We start from the raw sequence: 15,127 nt of genomic DNA, 5'->3' as shown, positions 1-15,127 counted from the left end.
ATTTCTGAATTCTATAGTGCAATAGGTTGGGTCACATGGTTGGGGTTATTCAAAGCCGTTGCAGCTGCCCTTCAGAGTGACCCATGGATGACAGCTCACACTTTGTGGGAATTATTTGAACATTGACATTGTCTTTCTTCCTATCCAGTCAAATTGCTGCTTCAGGCAGAAGAGAGAGGAGTCGTGTCAATCAAAGGTGTGTGTGCAAACCGTTTCCTTTCTATGAATGAAGATGGCCGGTTGTTAGCACTGGTAAGCAAATGCTATCGTTTCTTTCTCCCTCTCGTATTAGGGTGGAGCTAGATGTCATGGAATGCCTTTAATGCTTTTTAAAGGTTCTCAGAATTTGGTGCACTTACAGGAGAACAAAGCTCCACCTGTAGGCATTAATTAATACCTTTCTTGGACTTCTACTGTGGTACAGTGGAACCTTGACTTTCAAACGTAATCCGTTCCGGAAGACCATTTGGCTTCTGAAACGTTTGAAAAATGAGGATCAATGGGCTGCAAAGTAAATGGGGGAAAAATGAAAAACGTGCCTCGGAAGCCATTCGACTTTTGAGGAATGTTCAGAAACTGGAGCACTTACTTCCGGGTTTTCAGCGTTCGGGAGCCGAAACGTTCGAGAACGGAGGCGTTTGAGTTCCAAAGTTTGACTGTACTTCCATTTTGGGGCTATCTTTGATGGCCAGGGTAAAGCAATATTTTCTTTAAGTATATTTTAGCATTTACATCACCATTAGTGTGGGTTAGTAATGGAAGTCAGTAAATAAAAATATGGTAGTAAATACACTGGCGGAATCCAGAGATAATTGTGCTTAAGTCTAATCAAAATCAGTAATGTGCATTTTCCAGGATCTTTTGTATTAGAAATTTTTCAGTTTGCATCACAAAAATTCTGGTGCCCTTGAGGATAATCTGATTTAGCATGCTTATTTTCCTTGTTTTGAGTAAACAAAGTTAAAAACTTCGAAACTGCAAAGCTTGCCTAATAATGTATTTGCATCCCTTCATTATTATTAATTAATTTATTGACACTTTCTGTGGAAAAAATAAAGCCCTGGAAAAATTTTCCACCCCACATCCCTGATTGAAATGGGCAAATTGTAGTTTGTGCCCAATTAATTTCAATGGGACTGACAGCACAACAGTATACATGTCCACTCAGAAGTATCTTCCATTACCTTTGCATGTAATACTAATCCAGGATATGCACAAGGGGTGTGCATTTGCAGACAGCCCTATTCATAAAACAAACCAGGATTCAACGCTTACCATAGTTTCCTGTTACATGCAAACCAGAAAGTACTGTTAAAGGCTTCAAAACAAGCCAGGATATTAAGCCAGTTTAAACCATGGCTTCGTATCCTGGTCTGTTTTGAAGCTTCAGGTTTGCATATTATGGAGTGCTGAATCCTGACTTGTTTAGTTGCTTGTGTGAAGAGACTAGAGGAGGGCTTCCTATAGGAGCACACAGTACGTATCTGTGAACCATCCTAAGATTTACGGATGAAGGGCAGTAAACAAAATTTAATTTAATAAATAAATAAATATCCTGTCTTACTGAACTAGGATTTTTGGTTTAGCATTCCATGTAAATGCAGCCACTGATTTCAGTGGAATTTACACTTAAGGAAGTGTGTTTAAGTCTGCAGACTCACTTACCTTATCTCTATTAAGGGTGGACAGTTAATGTGTATAAAAAATAAATATTTTCTATTCCTTATTACATAAGGCAGTGTTGACCTTTGATCAGGAAATTAGACAGCTAGTTTACAAAAAGCTGTTTGGTTAAATCTTTTTGTAAACTTGCTCTCTAATTTGGAAGTAATATTTGGAAGTTTTCATTTATGTGGGTGTGGAATCTATGGGAGCTTCAAAAATAAAATAAAATAGTGTTCTGATTGTATATGTGTATTATCCTTTTGCTAAATGGGTGTGAACGCTGATCAAGTCTTAAATACTTCTGATTAGACTATTTCGTGACAGTAACAGACTATGAATAATGTTTTCTTCCTTCATTTTCAGAAATACATAACAGATGAATGCTTCTTTTTTGAACGCTTGGAATCTAATAACTACAATACATATCGATCTCGTAAACATAGTGATTGGTATGTTGCACTGAAACGAACTGGGCAGTACAAACTCGGACCAAAAACTGGACGAGGACAGAAAGCTATCCTTTTCCTTCCGATGTCTGCCAAGAGTTGATTTTAGTGGCAGAGTCTATAAAATATACTACAGCAGTGGTAAACTTCCGCTTTGCCACAAGACAGAAAAATGTGACCAAATATTTGCCAGGACTTGCAGATTGATTGTAGAACTGTGTATGTTTTAAGCCTTCTAACTGTTTTAATTCCTGGAACCATATATGTATGTGAATGTGTCGTGCTGGAACACCAATGCACCAGCTTGTTTCCAACTTGATGGTTTGGGGGTAGAGTTAAAAATATATATTATTTGGGCCATTCAAGATGAAAGGGGATTAAAAATGTGCATAGCTAGAGAAACATTAGCATTTCAAATGAAATCACATATATTATCTTGTTAGAAGGTAGAAAAGGGAATTTAATTTGGAACAGAATATACGTATATTTTAGTACAAGGGATTATTTTTTTCTAAGCCAAAAAACAACAACACTAAATGTATTTGCTAACCTGTCATGTTTCTATAATTCTCTGGCAGCTCTCTGTGGTACAGCTTATAGAAAAGGCCTGTGTACACAGATGGAAATTCTCTCATGGTTAAATCGATTTTATCAAACCCTTCCCTATACCCATAAAGAAGCAATCTAGCAATACTGCTGGTGATTGGAGTACTGTCTGATGTCTTGGCAAGCTCAGCTAGGTCCATCCACTCACACCTCAGGCACTCCTGTTGGCATAAACTGATTTTGAAAGAGGAAGGCTGCATTCGGCAGATGATGTACATATCTGACTTGCCAAAGGCTCCCGGGTGTCTGTGTTGCTGCCGTATGCTTAGGAGGGACTTGAATTCTGACTTAATGCCAGTCTCCTCGAAGACTTCTCGAACTGCTGTGTTCCCTAAGGAGGAGGAAAAGAAAGACTTCCTTTTTTTAAAAGCATTAACTGTAATTCTCGCCTCCATCTTCTCTCTCGCTTTGCCATTAGATTTTCAGTTGTGGTAAACATGCCTTCAACAGCACGACCCCTCCCTCTGTTAGACTGAGTGAAAAATATACCCCCCCCCAAAAAAAAACGCTCTCCACAAAATACTTTGGTTGTAGATGTTATAAAAGCACTATTGCAGGTGTTTTAATTTGAAATGCAATGTATATGAAACCACCTTATACCAAACAAAGCAATTGCTGTCAAAAGTTTTCTGTGCTGTTAAAAAACAGAGCTACTGCATTTATGATTAATCCTAGGTATGACCTGAATCATAAAACTGTAGAGTTGGAAGGGACCACTAGGAACATCCTAGTCCAGCCCCACAAAATGCAGGAATAGTTTGCCCAACGTGAGGCTCAAACCCACAACCCTGAGATTTAAGAGTCCCATGCTCTACCGACTGAGCTATCTCAGAGCTTCAAAACACAACCTTGGCCTTGAATACAGGCAACATTAATAAATTTCTTCATTTCTGCTATGTAGAACTTACATTTTGGAAATGTGTTTGTGGCTCTAAAAATAATTTTAAAAAGCCCAGTCCAGCAAATGCATAATTAGGAATTATGAAATTAGGTATATGTCATGTGTAATTATTAATCACTCTGTGATTTTAATCATGGGTGGTATACAGTATCAATGTCCATAAGTAAACTGAAATAAATGGGTTGTTACAGTGGCACTTACAATTATAAGCCCATGTGGAAGACAGAGCCAATCCTTCCAAGTAGTAAGTAGCCTCTTATTGCAAGAGTTCATTGTGGATTTAAGAGTGATCTAGCAATGGCATTACTGACACTACAATCGTACCTTGGGTCCCGGATGCCTTGCGACTCGAACATTTTGGCTCCCAAATGCTGCAAACCTGGGAGTGAGTGTTCTGGTTTGCGAATGTTCTTTGGAACCTGAATGTCTGATGCGAATTCAGCAGCTTCCGATTGAGTGCAGACAGCTCCTGCAGCCAATCGGAAGCTGCGCCTTGGTTTTCTAACATTTTCAGAAGTCAAAAGGACTTCCTGAACGGATTCCATTTGACAACCAAGGTATAAGATAATTTATGGCCCTAGAGTTATGTCTCCCATTCAAATGTTCAAGTAGGCTCCTCATTTGTTCGGAGTTTGTTCCCTGTTCTGAGTTTCTTTCATTTGAGGCCAAGGAAGTCGGCAGATATTAAAATGTAAGATTCTGAATTAATTCCCTTAGCCGGCCTTACAGGGGCTGCTTAATTCCCTCTAAAAGATTGGTGATCATGACACTCTTCCCTTCCTACATATGCTGTTTCCCCTCTCTTTCAAATCTGGAGATATTTAAGGTTAGCATTAATTCTGCACAAACGTTTTTCCTAGCTGTATTTAGCATGAAACCATTTTAGAAGCTTGGTTCTGCTGGGTTTGCAAACCATGGTTTGGCCTACAGGTTTAGAAGCAGGTTTGCAAACCATGGTTTGGCTTACAAAAATATCAGGGCAGCCACATTTATTTTAAAATAATGACATTATAACGTTCACATCATTGTAACAAAATTTGCAACAGTCTGCCTTGAACATCATCTGATACAAAGGCACCACAAACCTTGAGAAACAACATAGTAAATTTTAAATAGGAGTTGCCCCTGCGCACAATCCATGCCATATAGCAAAATGTGAGTTGCACAGTACATGCTGATTGTTGATGCGTTAGCAAAATGTTGGCTGACTGCTTTGCTGTGCTACCAAATTGCTATTCTCTCTTTAGTATGTTGATTCATACCATTGTTTTCCACCTTGCAGACAAAGTATATTTTGTGAGATTAACATATCTATTCAGAAATAGGTCCTGTTGAGTTCAGTGGGACTTATTCCCAGGTAAAGGTATAGCCTAGGCTGGTAGGCTACAAAGTATGCTCACTTAACCAAAAATCAGTTTCACTGAAATCAAGATATGCTTCCAGTGTAACTAAATACTAAGTTAAGTATGTCATGACTAGATTAGTAAATTAAGACAGTTTTCACTGAGTTATTCTTTTAGATATAAAATCATGCCATGCCTTGCGTATATAAATTAAGAAAAATTACTTATTAGGAATAAGGATGCAAACAATTTTGATGTACTATAGGATTCGTCATTTTACCTACTTACAGCCAGAAGTTCCCATTTGCCATCAACAGGTTTCAAGGAAATTGCAGGCCTGATGACTTGGGAGGTGAGGAACCTTATGTAATTACCGAAATACTTACCAATATCTTCACCGGGTTCAGACAATCCTCCTGGAAATTTCCATGCATTTATTGTCTTAACAGGGGAATAAAAACAACCATATGGTTAATCTGTTTCCTTTGACAAGACACCAGAAATAAATTGCTGCCTCTCTTGACTGGTCCTTTCTTTTGTTTTTGCAAATGTGATCACCAAAATACAATTAGGTGTCTACGTGTTTTGCAATATAATAGACATATAGTAGATGTCTATTATATTGCAAGAAAACATACACTGATTTGTCTGATGACTGTTAGATGGTTTATACTTGCAACATTGCTGCTCATTAACAGTTTTTAAAAGCTGCTATAGGTAATTATATTCTGTAGCCACAATCCAATGCTGAGTTAGGCACGTTTAAGCCTATGGCCTTAAGTGCACCTAACTCTCTGTTGGACTGGAGCCTATGTAATCTAATATTTAATCATGTATACTCTACTTCAATGTTTGCAAACATCAGTACATTTTCTAAACAGTGATTGACTGTAGTACTGTTCTATACTGCACTGGCTATGAATTTTACTTTTGTGTCTGTAATAACCAATGTGCATCACATCATTTTTGGTTATGAAGCTGAAAAATAAAGCTGAAGTTCTTGTGTGCCAGCTGATGAATCATGTGCTTGTGTAATTTTTAAAAACCAAAATGGATAAAGGTTTTTTACCAGCGTGGTGTGATACCTACTGCTAATGACATTTGTTTCAAAGAAGGACAGGTATATTGAATGCATTGCTTTGATTTACATATTTCTGATTATCTTTCCCATTTTTGTTAGATCAGCTTCAGATTAATGTTGGGGGGGGGGCTGAGTGTTTCCTAAAGCAGTAGTATCCTTCCAACTCACTTAGTCAGTGCACAGTAAGAGAAGGAAAACTTTCTGTAGTCATAAAAAATAAAAAATAGTCCACTAGCACCATTTTTTTTCTTTTTTTTCATTTTTGTATAATACCTAAAAGGTGTTTCAACCTTGGATGCAAAAATGAAAATGTACATACCAGAACAAACTTAGTCTATAACAGTGATGGCCAAACTTGTCCCTCCAGCTGTTTTCGGACTACAACTCCCATCATCCCTAGCTAACAGGGCCAGTGGTCAAGGATGATGGCAATCTACCTGAATCTAGAATTTCTGTAGTCAATTAGTTGGATCCAGTGTTTGTTGCACACAGCCCACACTGAAACCAACCATTGTTTAGTTGTGAATGACATGTCCAATTGATTTCAATGGGATCTAAGTGCAGCTAATTGCCAATGTTTTGTATGCTCTCTCCCTGTCATGGTGAAGGCTCCTGCCACGAAGTATGAGCAAGGGTTGGAGGGAGAGGAGCATGCTCAGGTATTTCACTGACACTGTGCATGGGGTTTCTGACCACCCTGCCCCTGCTCATTTTGCTCTCTAGCAGCAGTACCGCGACTGGCAGGGATTCTCTAGGCAAACAGTGGGAACCTCCAGTTTGCAGGCCAAGCACAGGCTTTCAGACCTCTCTATCTGGCTCTCAGGACTCTCTCCAAACCATGAAGATCCCATCAGCTCTGCTGTGCATTCACTTGACTGGATGTATCCTTGAACCATCATCATGCCTCTTGCCCAGATAAGAGACAGGAGTCTGGCTTTTGCATGGGTAGAAATAGCCTATTGGATAAAAATAGGAGTTGCATCCCTTTCTTTTGCCTCTGCCCCCATCTACATGTGACCCCTGGAAGGACCTGAAGGACACCGGTCCTGAAAGACCTACATTGGCTCCCAGTACGTTTCTGAGCACAATTCAAAGTGTTGGTGCTGAGCTTTAAAGCTCTAAACGGCCTTGGTCCAGTATATCTGAAGGAGCATCTCTACCCCCATCGTTCAGCTGAGGTCCAGCTCCAAGGGCCTTCTGGCAGTTCCCTCACTGCGAGAAGTAAGGTGTTACAGGGAACGATGCAGAGGGCCTTCTTGGTAGTGGCGCCTGCCCTGTGGAACGCCCTCCCAGCAGATGTCGAAGAAATGAACAAGTATCTGACATTTAGAAGACATTTGAAGGCAGCTCTGTTTAGGGAAGTTTTTAATGTTTGATCCTTTATCGTGTTTTTAATATTCTGTTGGGAGCCACCCAGAGTGGCTGGGGAAACCCAGCCAGATGGGTAGGGTAATAATAATAATAATAAGGTTGCCCAAGGGGGGATTAACCCTGGCGCTCAAAAGGGGTCCCCACCTCAGCTCTAGGCAATGCATCTTGGTCACTTTTGCTGTTACTTCCCCATCTCCATGGGATAAGCAAGTGTGTGTGTGAGAGTGACCTTCTGGCTTCCATAATGCAGCAGGGGCCATACTACAGAAAACTGCCTGTCCCATCAGAAGAAAAGAAGAAGAAGAATTTGGATTTGATATCCCGCTTTATCACTACCCGAAGGACTCTCAAAGCGGCTAACATTCTCCTTTCCCTTCCTCCCCCACAACAAACACTCTGTGAGGTGAGTGAGGCTGAGAGACTTCAGAGAAGTGTGACTGGCCCAAGGTCACCCAGCAGCTGCATGTGGAGGAGCGGGGAAGCGAACCCGGTTCACCAGATTACGAGTCCACCGCTCTTAACCACTACACCACATTGGCTGAGATGAGGGGATGAAAGCAGAGTGCAGAGAAACTCCCACCCCTGCTTCACAGCATATTAATGGGTTCTTCATTAATTTACATACAAAACCAATTGGCGGGTAACCTATTTTGTTTCATGGGCGTTTAGACTTTGCTTTTCATGGCTGGAAACTGTTTTGCATTTTAATGCTCTTCAGCCCTGATGTCACATATGCAGCTCTTAACACAGTGCAGGTCACCGTTACACAAATACATAGACTTTGAACTTTCAATACATTTGGCCACACCACTGGAATCTAAAGTGCTGTGAAGTTTCTAAGCACACTGTTTCTGAATCTAAAAGTAGCTGCTGGCAAATTTCAAGCAATTTTTTTTATTATTTTTTTTTAAGGCAGAAAGCCAAATCCTTAACAAGTACAATATGGTTCTTCATAAACTCGCTCTCCCTTGCTTAAAAAGTGTGTTTTAAAACGTATTTTTGGAGGAATTGTTATTTCTTGAATCTATTAATATTATATTCTCCATCGCCCATCAGATATCCAGAAAAGAGTGTTATTTTTTCCAAATTGGGATGTGTGAATTTTCCTGTGCTGCAAACTGTATAACTGTAGCCAGTTAACAGCTTACAATTTGTGTGCCAAACTTAAGCATTAACCTGGCAATTTGTCAAAAAGCAGGCAGTTTTACATTACTTGCTACATTGGAGGATTTGTCCTTGAACTTTTGAATTACAAATGAAACATATAATTCCTGCCTTTCCATTAATTAAATGTGCTGTATAGCTAGCATGAGTTGAAAACTAATCGTACAGCTAAGACAAAGAAAAAGCAATTATTCAACCAGAATATCAGAAGGTAACTGAAAATAAGCAAGACCTTATAGAAAACAATAGAAATAAATGCTTCCTGGTATATATAATTTGGTTGCTGACTGAGAATTTTTAACTATCCCAGCATTTTTTTAGTACAGGTAATAAATAGTTTTAAGATACGGTATAAAGTTCTTAAGAGTTTTATATTTCAATTTATTATTTCTATGCCGTTCTTAACGTATCTTTCATCAGTTATACTTTCCACTGAATTTAAGATACATAGCTGGATCCTCAAACTGTTAAGGTTTAATTCACCAAGTTATTGATTCATATCTACCTTAGATTTGTAGTGAGTGGAGGCAATTATCCTGTGATGGATATTCAGTGGCTGCCTTCCAGTTCCACATTACAGAAACCACCACGACCACAACTAACACTTGTGCTTTGGCAGGTTCAGCTATGAGGCCAAGCAGCGAAGTGTATATGTGCAGTTTAAATAATCTGGCAAGCCCTATGAATAGTGGTCTATTCTTGTTATCAGCTCAGATGTGTAATTTATTGCTGTGCTGGGGCTATAAATGCATCATGATGTTGCAGACAAAACACGCCGCTGTTTGGAAAAGAACCCACAGTGGTCACAGTATAACATGGGGATAAGTGGGTTTAAACCCCATGATTGACAATCCCAAAGGGCCAGGGTGCCTAACACTGCTGAATCATGGCTGGTGCTGGTACCAGGTTTGATGAAGCCTTAGACAAGACACCCTCGCTTGGGTAGGGCCCCCTCAAAGCTTACTGGGAAGTGGGAATGGGTGGCAGCGGTGAAAGCATCATGCTCTTGTACTTCCTTGGTCCTGTGCTATAAAGAGAAGTATGGGGTGAGGCATCCACAGCCACTATTATCTACCCAATGCCTAGCACTCCTTTGCTCCACCTCCAATGTGTGTGTTGGGGGCGACAATCAGAAACTTTTGGGGTAAGAGAAGCAGTGGTAAATGTAGCTGTCTGGCCCAGAACCTTTATTTATAGTGCCAGGCCATACAAGCATGTGATGGGCCCTTCTGGGGCCCTAGTATTTGCCCCACCTGATCATGGCTATTGGCTTTACCTGGTTTCAACTACAACTATCCCGGTTGCATAGCAGAAAATCCTCTTGGATATGGTGCTGGCAGTTGTGATCGCAATGTCAGTCCAATCCTTTTCCTCTCAGGCCCCATTTTCCTAGCAAAGGGGTGGTTCAGCCACTACTATCCACCATCTGGTGCCTTCTCTGCATGACTAATGTGAGTACGTCATCAAACGACCTCATGATGGGTGGGTATCTCTTGATGCTTGAGCGTGGGTTACAATGACTACGTTACATTGGCTTCAGCCCCAGGATAACCCAACACAGTAATATTGTAGGGGCCATAAGACTGATAAGACGTCAGTATACCTGAAGGAGTGTCTCCACCTCCATCGTTCAGTCCGGACACTGAGGTCCAGCACTGAGGGCCTTCTGGCGGTTCCCTCACTGCAAGAAATGAGGTTACAGTGAACCAGGCAGAGGGCCTTCTCGGTCGTGGTGCCCGACTTGTGGAACGCCCTCCCATCAGATGTCAAAGAAATAAACAACTATCTAATGTTTAGAAGACATCTGAAAGTTGGAAAGTAGGAAAGTTTTTAATGACTGATGTTTTATAATTTTTTTACGTGTTGTAAGCTGCCCAGAGTGCCTGGGGAAACCCAGCCAGATGGGTGAGGTATAAATAATAAATTATTATTATTATTATTATTATTAGTTAAATCTCATTCAAGTCCATAGGTCTAAATTAGATTCAACACATGTATGCCAATGCAATTGACTCATGCATTGTAGCTTTAAGTCATGTACAATTCAACATGGGTTACTGCTTATGGAGTGAATTGTACAGACTAGAGTTACTCTGCCAGTTTTGGCTGCCTTGCTGTCTCTGCTAAAACTTTTAATAAATTCTCTTCAAGCAAATTACAGCAGACGCCCAGTAGCTTATTTTTAAAACCTCAAATGTAGCTTGCTTTTTTTCCAAAAATACCAAGAGAAATTAGGCTGCTCCTCGCAGCTTAATGGTTTAAATTTTTCTTCAGTTTCCATCCTAGATTCTACCAAACCCATCTACTCCCTGTAATTCTGTCTGTAACATCCCGTAATGGCTATGAAACATTTAAAGGCACAAACAAGATATGTTCAACTTGATCCAATGCATTATTACTCAGAAGTGTTCCACTGTGGTGGTCAGTGGGACACTGGGGAGTGAGAATGCATAACACTTCACTTTTAATGTACACTTGCTGATTATCTGTTAATTTAACAAATGGCTGAATTTCAACCCACCAAATAGTGTGTGAAGGCTCCACAAACTGAAAAAACAAAACCCACTCAAGCCTTAAGTTCAAACAAAAGATTATGAAGATAACATCAATGACTTAAAAGGAAAAGCAAAAGCAAAATGCCAGCATGAAAATCCAGTAAAACTCACAGTAAAACTACAGATTGTTTAGGAACTTCCAGAACTGAATTACCCTTTCTAAATATAGTTAGCTGATGAAAAAGTATTACTTCAGACCATTGCTATCCCAACTAATCATTGGCAAAAACAATGATCACAGAGATGATCTACACTCAAAAGTATTGGCCTTTGTCATTTTGTCACTACAGATGGAAGCGAATAAAATTAACTTTTAACCATTACATGATATAAAAGACAAACAGGCTTGTTAATACAATTCACTACATTCAAGTCAAAGGGCTGGATCTTGATAAAGGCCAGAGGAAGAAATTCTGGTGGTGGCACTGTTCTGCAAAATGCTGGGCAAGAGCAAGTGGAAGACTTAGCGCAGACATTGAGCAAGGACGCATCTTGAGATGGTGTGCAAGGTCTTATGCACAAGACTTGTGCCAAAACCTTCCAGCAAGCGGAAGTATGTCTCCAGCACCAAATTATTTCTTCTAGATAATGTGAAAGACTTACTTTATTCCTGTCCTGTACGACCAATACTTTCCCAGTGTGGACATCTAATACAGCACCTGTTGGAGAAAGAATATTTTCTGTATCCTTTGATTTTTAATGAAGAACCAATGATCGAATGTTATATTCAAAGCACTGGATGTTCTTTAAGGGAAGAGGGGGAAATTAAGGGTGATTCTTTAGAGAAAAGATACCATTGGAAATGCCATCTCTCATGACGAAACCAATATAGTGATCACTTCCCCAAATCTGAAACAAGTGGCTCAGGTGTTTCTTAGTTATGAGGCTGATGATCCACAACCCTGTCAAAATGTGCCTGCGTGTGCCTGATCTTTCCACTCTGCATCAGTTTTGCCCTCTGTCTCTCTGCCCACCTTACCCAAAATTTAAAGCCTCTTAATGGACAGGCAGTGGCTTCTGAATGCATGTTTAGCCACTGACTTCTGTGGGCTGCCTGCATGTTACGTTTTAATCCTGCATTTTTGAAGGACAATGAGATTACATTTATGAAGGCATATAGACTCCAAAGCAAAAGTATTTCCATATGCACGCTTAATAAACTAATCACACTTTTATGTGTGGGAGGAATGGTTTATAAATGAAACAGCAACCCTGATGTAACATTCTGAAAGGACATTCCTTAGGAAATTAGTCATAAGTCTTCTGCCCTATGCCATACAATGATATGACTTTGTCCTTCTGCTACATGGTTGGCAGTGTTCTGGTTGGTGTGGAATCTTATTTAGGATGCAAAGCAAAAGCTCAGATCAATTTGGAAGTTACCTGCTAAGAATGCGCTTGGCTTTTGTGTTACAAAAGGAGTCTCAGATTTCTATGACACTTAAGTGTGAATGAGCAATCTGGCCAGCGAATTCTGTACCGGCAGAAATTTCTGTACTGTCTTCATAGGCAGCCCTACATATAACACGTTGCAGTAATTTAACCTAGAGGTTACCAGAGCATATTGAAAGCATAATACTATTTTTAACAACATAGTGAAGTGTATGACTCAGCGGACATTTTACTTTGGTTTCAATCATAATGTCCTTTTTACTTTTGTGTTGTAAAAAAGTTTGTATGAAAAATAATAACCGTACAGTACAGTATGTTATTATTAAAACCTTCCTGTGCATTGAGTTACTGCGGAAATAGGCAGGAAGTAGCGTTTGTTTGAAATGTAAGTGCTTTAGGGCAAAGCTAACTACCATTATATTTCAAAAAATCGCTGAAGGCAACAGGGTTTCTTTAAGAAACTGAGATTGGCATGCATACCCTGACAGTGCTTTCAGCATTATATTTTCGCCTGACAGAGGCAGGCTCTTACAGTTGTCTGGAGATGGAAATAGCCTGCAGGAGTGAGGTACAGGTACAAAAAATGTTCATTTGTGGTGGTTCTAGGTAAGGAGAGGTAGGGTGAGGGGAGGCCAGATAACAGGCACACAGCACAGGCAGGCAGTGACTATGCCATGTGCCAGCCCCTTGTCCAACCGGGGAAATTGTGCTTGTCCTTTTAGCTACCTCTCAGGTCTGTGGCAGCTGCTGCTGTTGAATGCCAGGTTGGCCTTGAATAAGACCTCCCTCATCATGATCTGATTGTGGATAAGGAGGCTGATCTGGTCTGTATCACTGAGACCCGGGTGGGTGAGCCATGTTTTAATTACTGTACAGTCGTACCTTGGTTTTTCGAACAGCTTAGTTCTCGAATGTTTTGGCTCCCGAACGGTGCCAACCCAAACAGTCCCGAACAGTGACTGTTCTGTTTTTTTTTAACTATTATTGGAAGCCAAATGTCTGATGGGCTTCTGATTGGCTGTAGGAGCTTCCTGCAGCCAGTCAGAATCCGCAATTTGGTTTTTGAACGTTTTGAAAGTCGAACGGACTTCCAGAACGGATTCCGTTCGACTTCCAAGGTACGACTGTATTGTTTTTCCCATAAGCTCGAAAACATGCTCAAACATGCCCTTAAAAAGAAATAAAAAAGTATTTTTTGTCTTTGCTGCCCTCTACCGATTTAGCTATGCTACAATCCTAAACCAACTTTTGTGGTCTGGAAAATTTTGTGAATTGAGGCGGGATCCACAACTCTGGTTATTATTAGCCACTGTTAGCACCAACACCGACAACAATACACAATGTTTCTCTCTCTCTCTGAAGCTCACCTGCAACTCCTACTTGATGAGTAGCATAATGGGGTAACCTGCTGTGTCCTTCTGCTAGCCAAAGGGTGAGTGTGGCAGAGTCCGATTCTGCATGGTGGAAGGCAAAGCCTTGCTCTGCAGCCACAGCTATAAATCTGCTTTGTAGAATAGGAACATGCAGCCAGACTGCTACGTAGCCTTCTGTTCTCCATTGCCTGATAGAATCTGGGAGGAGAGAAGAACAGCAGAATATGCTGATGTCTATGTTGGCCAGGTGGGGCTCGCTAGCTCTTGGAGGCTTGGAACAAGTGAGGGTCACTTGCCTCATCAAGCCCTCTATATATACAATGTCCATATACTGTATAAGGGGTAGCTATGGTTGCTTCAGTGATAAAAGAAATATGTGCACAAGCTAAAATGAATTATCCTTTTGAATGATCCCCTGTATCTGAAAGCTAAAGGCTGGCATTAATCACACTAGCTGTATTTGTACAGAGATACAAAGAAACAGGCAATTTGGCTGCAAGATACAGTGGCTTTTCTGCTTCCTTTGTTGTGCAAGAAAACTAAATATGGATTCAATTAATTCCATTCGGCCTGGGCAGGAAGCCAGGATATGAAGCTATGATTCGGATGAAACAAGGCATGGTTGGATTCTAAATCCTATATCGGCAAATCCAGGTTGCATCCTCGTTATATTTGACTGGACAGTGTTGCGCAACCAACAAGCTGATCGCCCACCACGAAAAAAGCAGAATAAAGGAGCGAGCTTTGGTCTGCCAGGCAGCTGCTCGAGCGCCGACCCTGCAAAGAGGCGCCAGTCTCCCCAGAGGCTCAGCAAAATGCACTTGCCCTGCAGGCACCTCCGGAAGGTTTCTGGCTCCAGGCTCTCCGGGGAGCGCAGCTGGGACAGGCGCACGCTCAGCCCGCCAAACTTATCCCGCAGCGGCTGCAGCCCGGCCTCGGACAGGCCAGAGGCGGCGGCGGCGTCACCTCGAAGGCGGCCACTCGAGCAAACGCGGCGCGGAGGACGAGGCTGCAAGAGCCGGCAAGCCAAGGGCAAGAGCCACCGGCCCCGTGCAGTCCACCCGGCCCCTAACATGGCGGCAGCTCCGGCGACAGCGACAAGCGAGCGCCTCAGAGATAGGAAACGGGGGGAAAGCTAATGGCGCAGACTTCCGGTAGTCATGGGTAAAGCTTTGCTCACGTCCTCCTGGAAAGCGAAGGAGGGGCGGTTCGCCTTGCCTCGCGGCGTCT

At 41.3% G+C, this 15,127-nt stretch overlaps 2 protein-coding genes and 1 long non-coding RNA gene across 4 annotated transcripts in view; 1 reads left to right on the top strand and 2 right to left on the bottom strand.

Annotated features, from left to right (window-relative positions):
• The window catches only part of FGF2 (fibroblast growth factor 2), a 23,906-nt gene extending 21,248 nt beyond the window's left edge, over nucleotides 1-2,658 (top strand). Inside the window, exons 2-3 of one of the 2 annotated variants that reach the window (XM_081877412.1) lie at nucleotides 149-252; nucleotides 2,029-2,658. In XM_081877412.1, the coding sequence (XP_081733538.1) occupies nucleotides 149-252; nucleotides 2,029-2,214 (290 nt within the window). In that variant the 3' untranslated portion in view covers nucleotides 2,215-2,658. Of the gene's footprint in view, nucleotides 1-148 lie in introns of both variants that reach the window. The other variant, XR_014160313.1, reaches the window with a different exon arrangement.
• Nucleotides 1-15,127, bottom strand: part of LOC309350509 — a 148,478-nt gene that overhangs the window by 49,459 nt on the left and 83,892 nt on the right. The window lies entirely within an intron of this gene.
• Nucleotides 2,654-15,127, bottom strand: NUDT6 (nudix hydrolase 6). Its single transcript, XM_081877179.1, has 5 exons — nucleotides 14,723-15,127; nucleotides 13,892-14,095; nucleotides 11,736-11,791; nucleotides 5,348-5,402; nucleotides 2,654-3,048 (listed from the first exon to the last, which is right to left on the bottom strand). Exons 1-5 carry the CDS (start codon nucleotides 14,970-14,972, stop codon nucleotides 2,657-2,659), a joined length of 957 nt encoding a protein of 318 aa, XP_081733305.1. The 5' UTR covers nucleotides 14,973-15,127; the 3' UTR covers nucleotides 2,654-2,656.

The sequence above is a fragment of the Podarcis erhardii genome (assembly GCF_964252035.2).
Source record: "Podarcis erhardii genome assembly, chromosome: 9".
Classification (NCBI taxonomy): Eukaryota; Metazoa; Chordata; class Lepidosauria; order Squamata; family Lacertidae; genus Podarcis; species Podarcis erhardii.
Note: the sequence above shows the minus strand (reverse complement) of the source record. Positions and strands in the feature narration are given on the sequence as shown.

What these genes read in the sequence shown, in the direction of transcription:
- NUDT6 (XM_081877179.1), bottom strand. Translation starts at nt 14,972, where the DNA reads ATGTTAGGGGCCGGGTGGACTGCACGGGGCCGGTGGCTCTTGCCCTTG. An exon ending in CTTCCGGAGGTGCCTGCAGG is followed by an intron (nt 14,096 to 14,722) that starts GCAAGTGCATTT and finishes CTCTCCTCCCAG; the next exon opens with ATTCTATCAGGCAATGGAGA. An exon ending in TCGTACAGGACAGGAATAAA is followed by an intron (nt 5,403 to 11,735) that starts GTAAGTCTTTCA and finishes TCCCCTGTTAAG; the next exon opens with ACAATAAATGCATGGAAATT.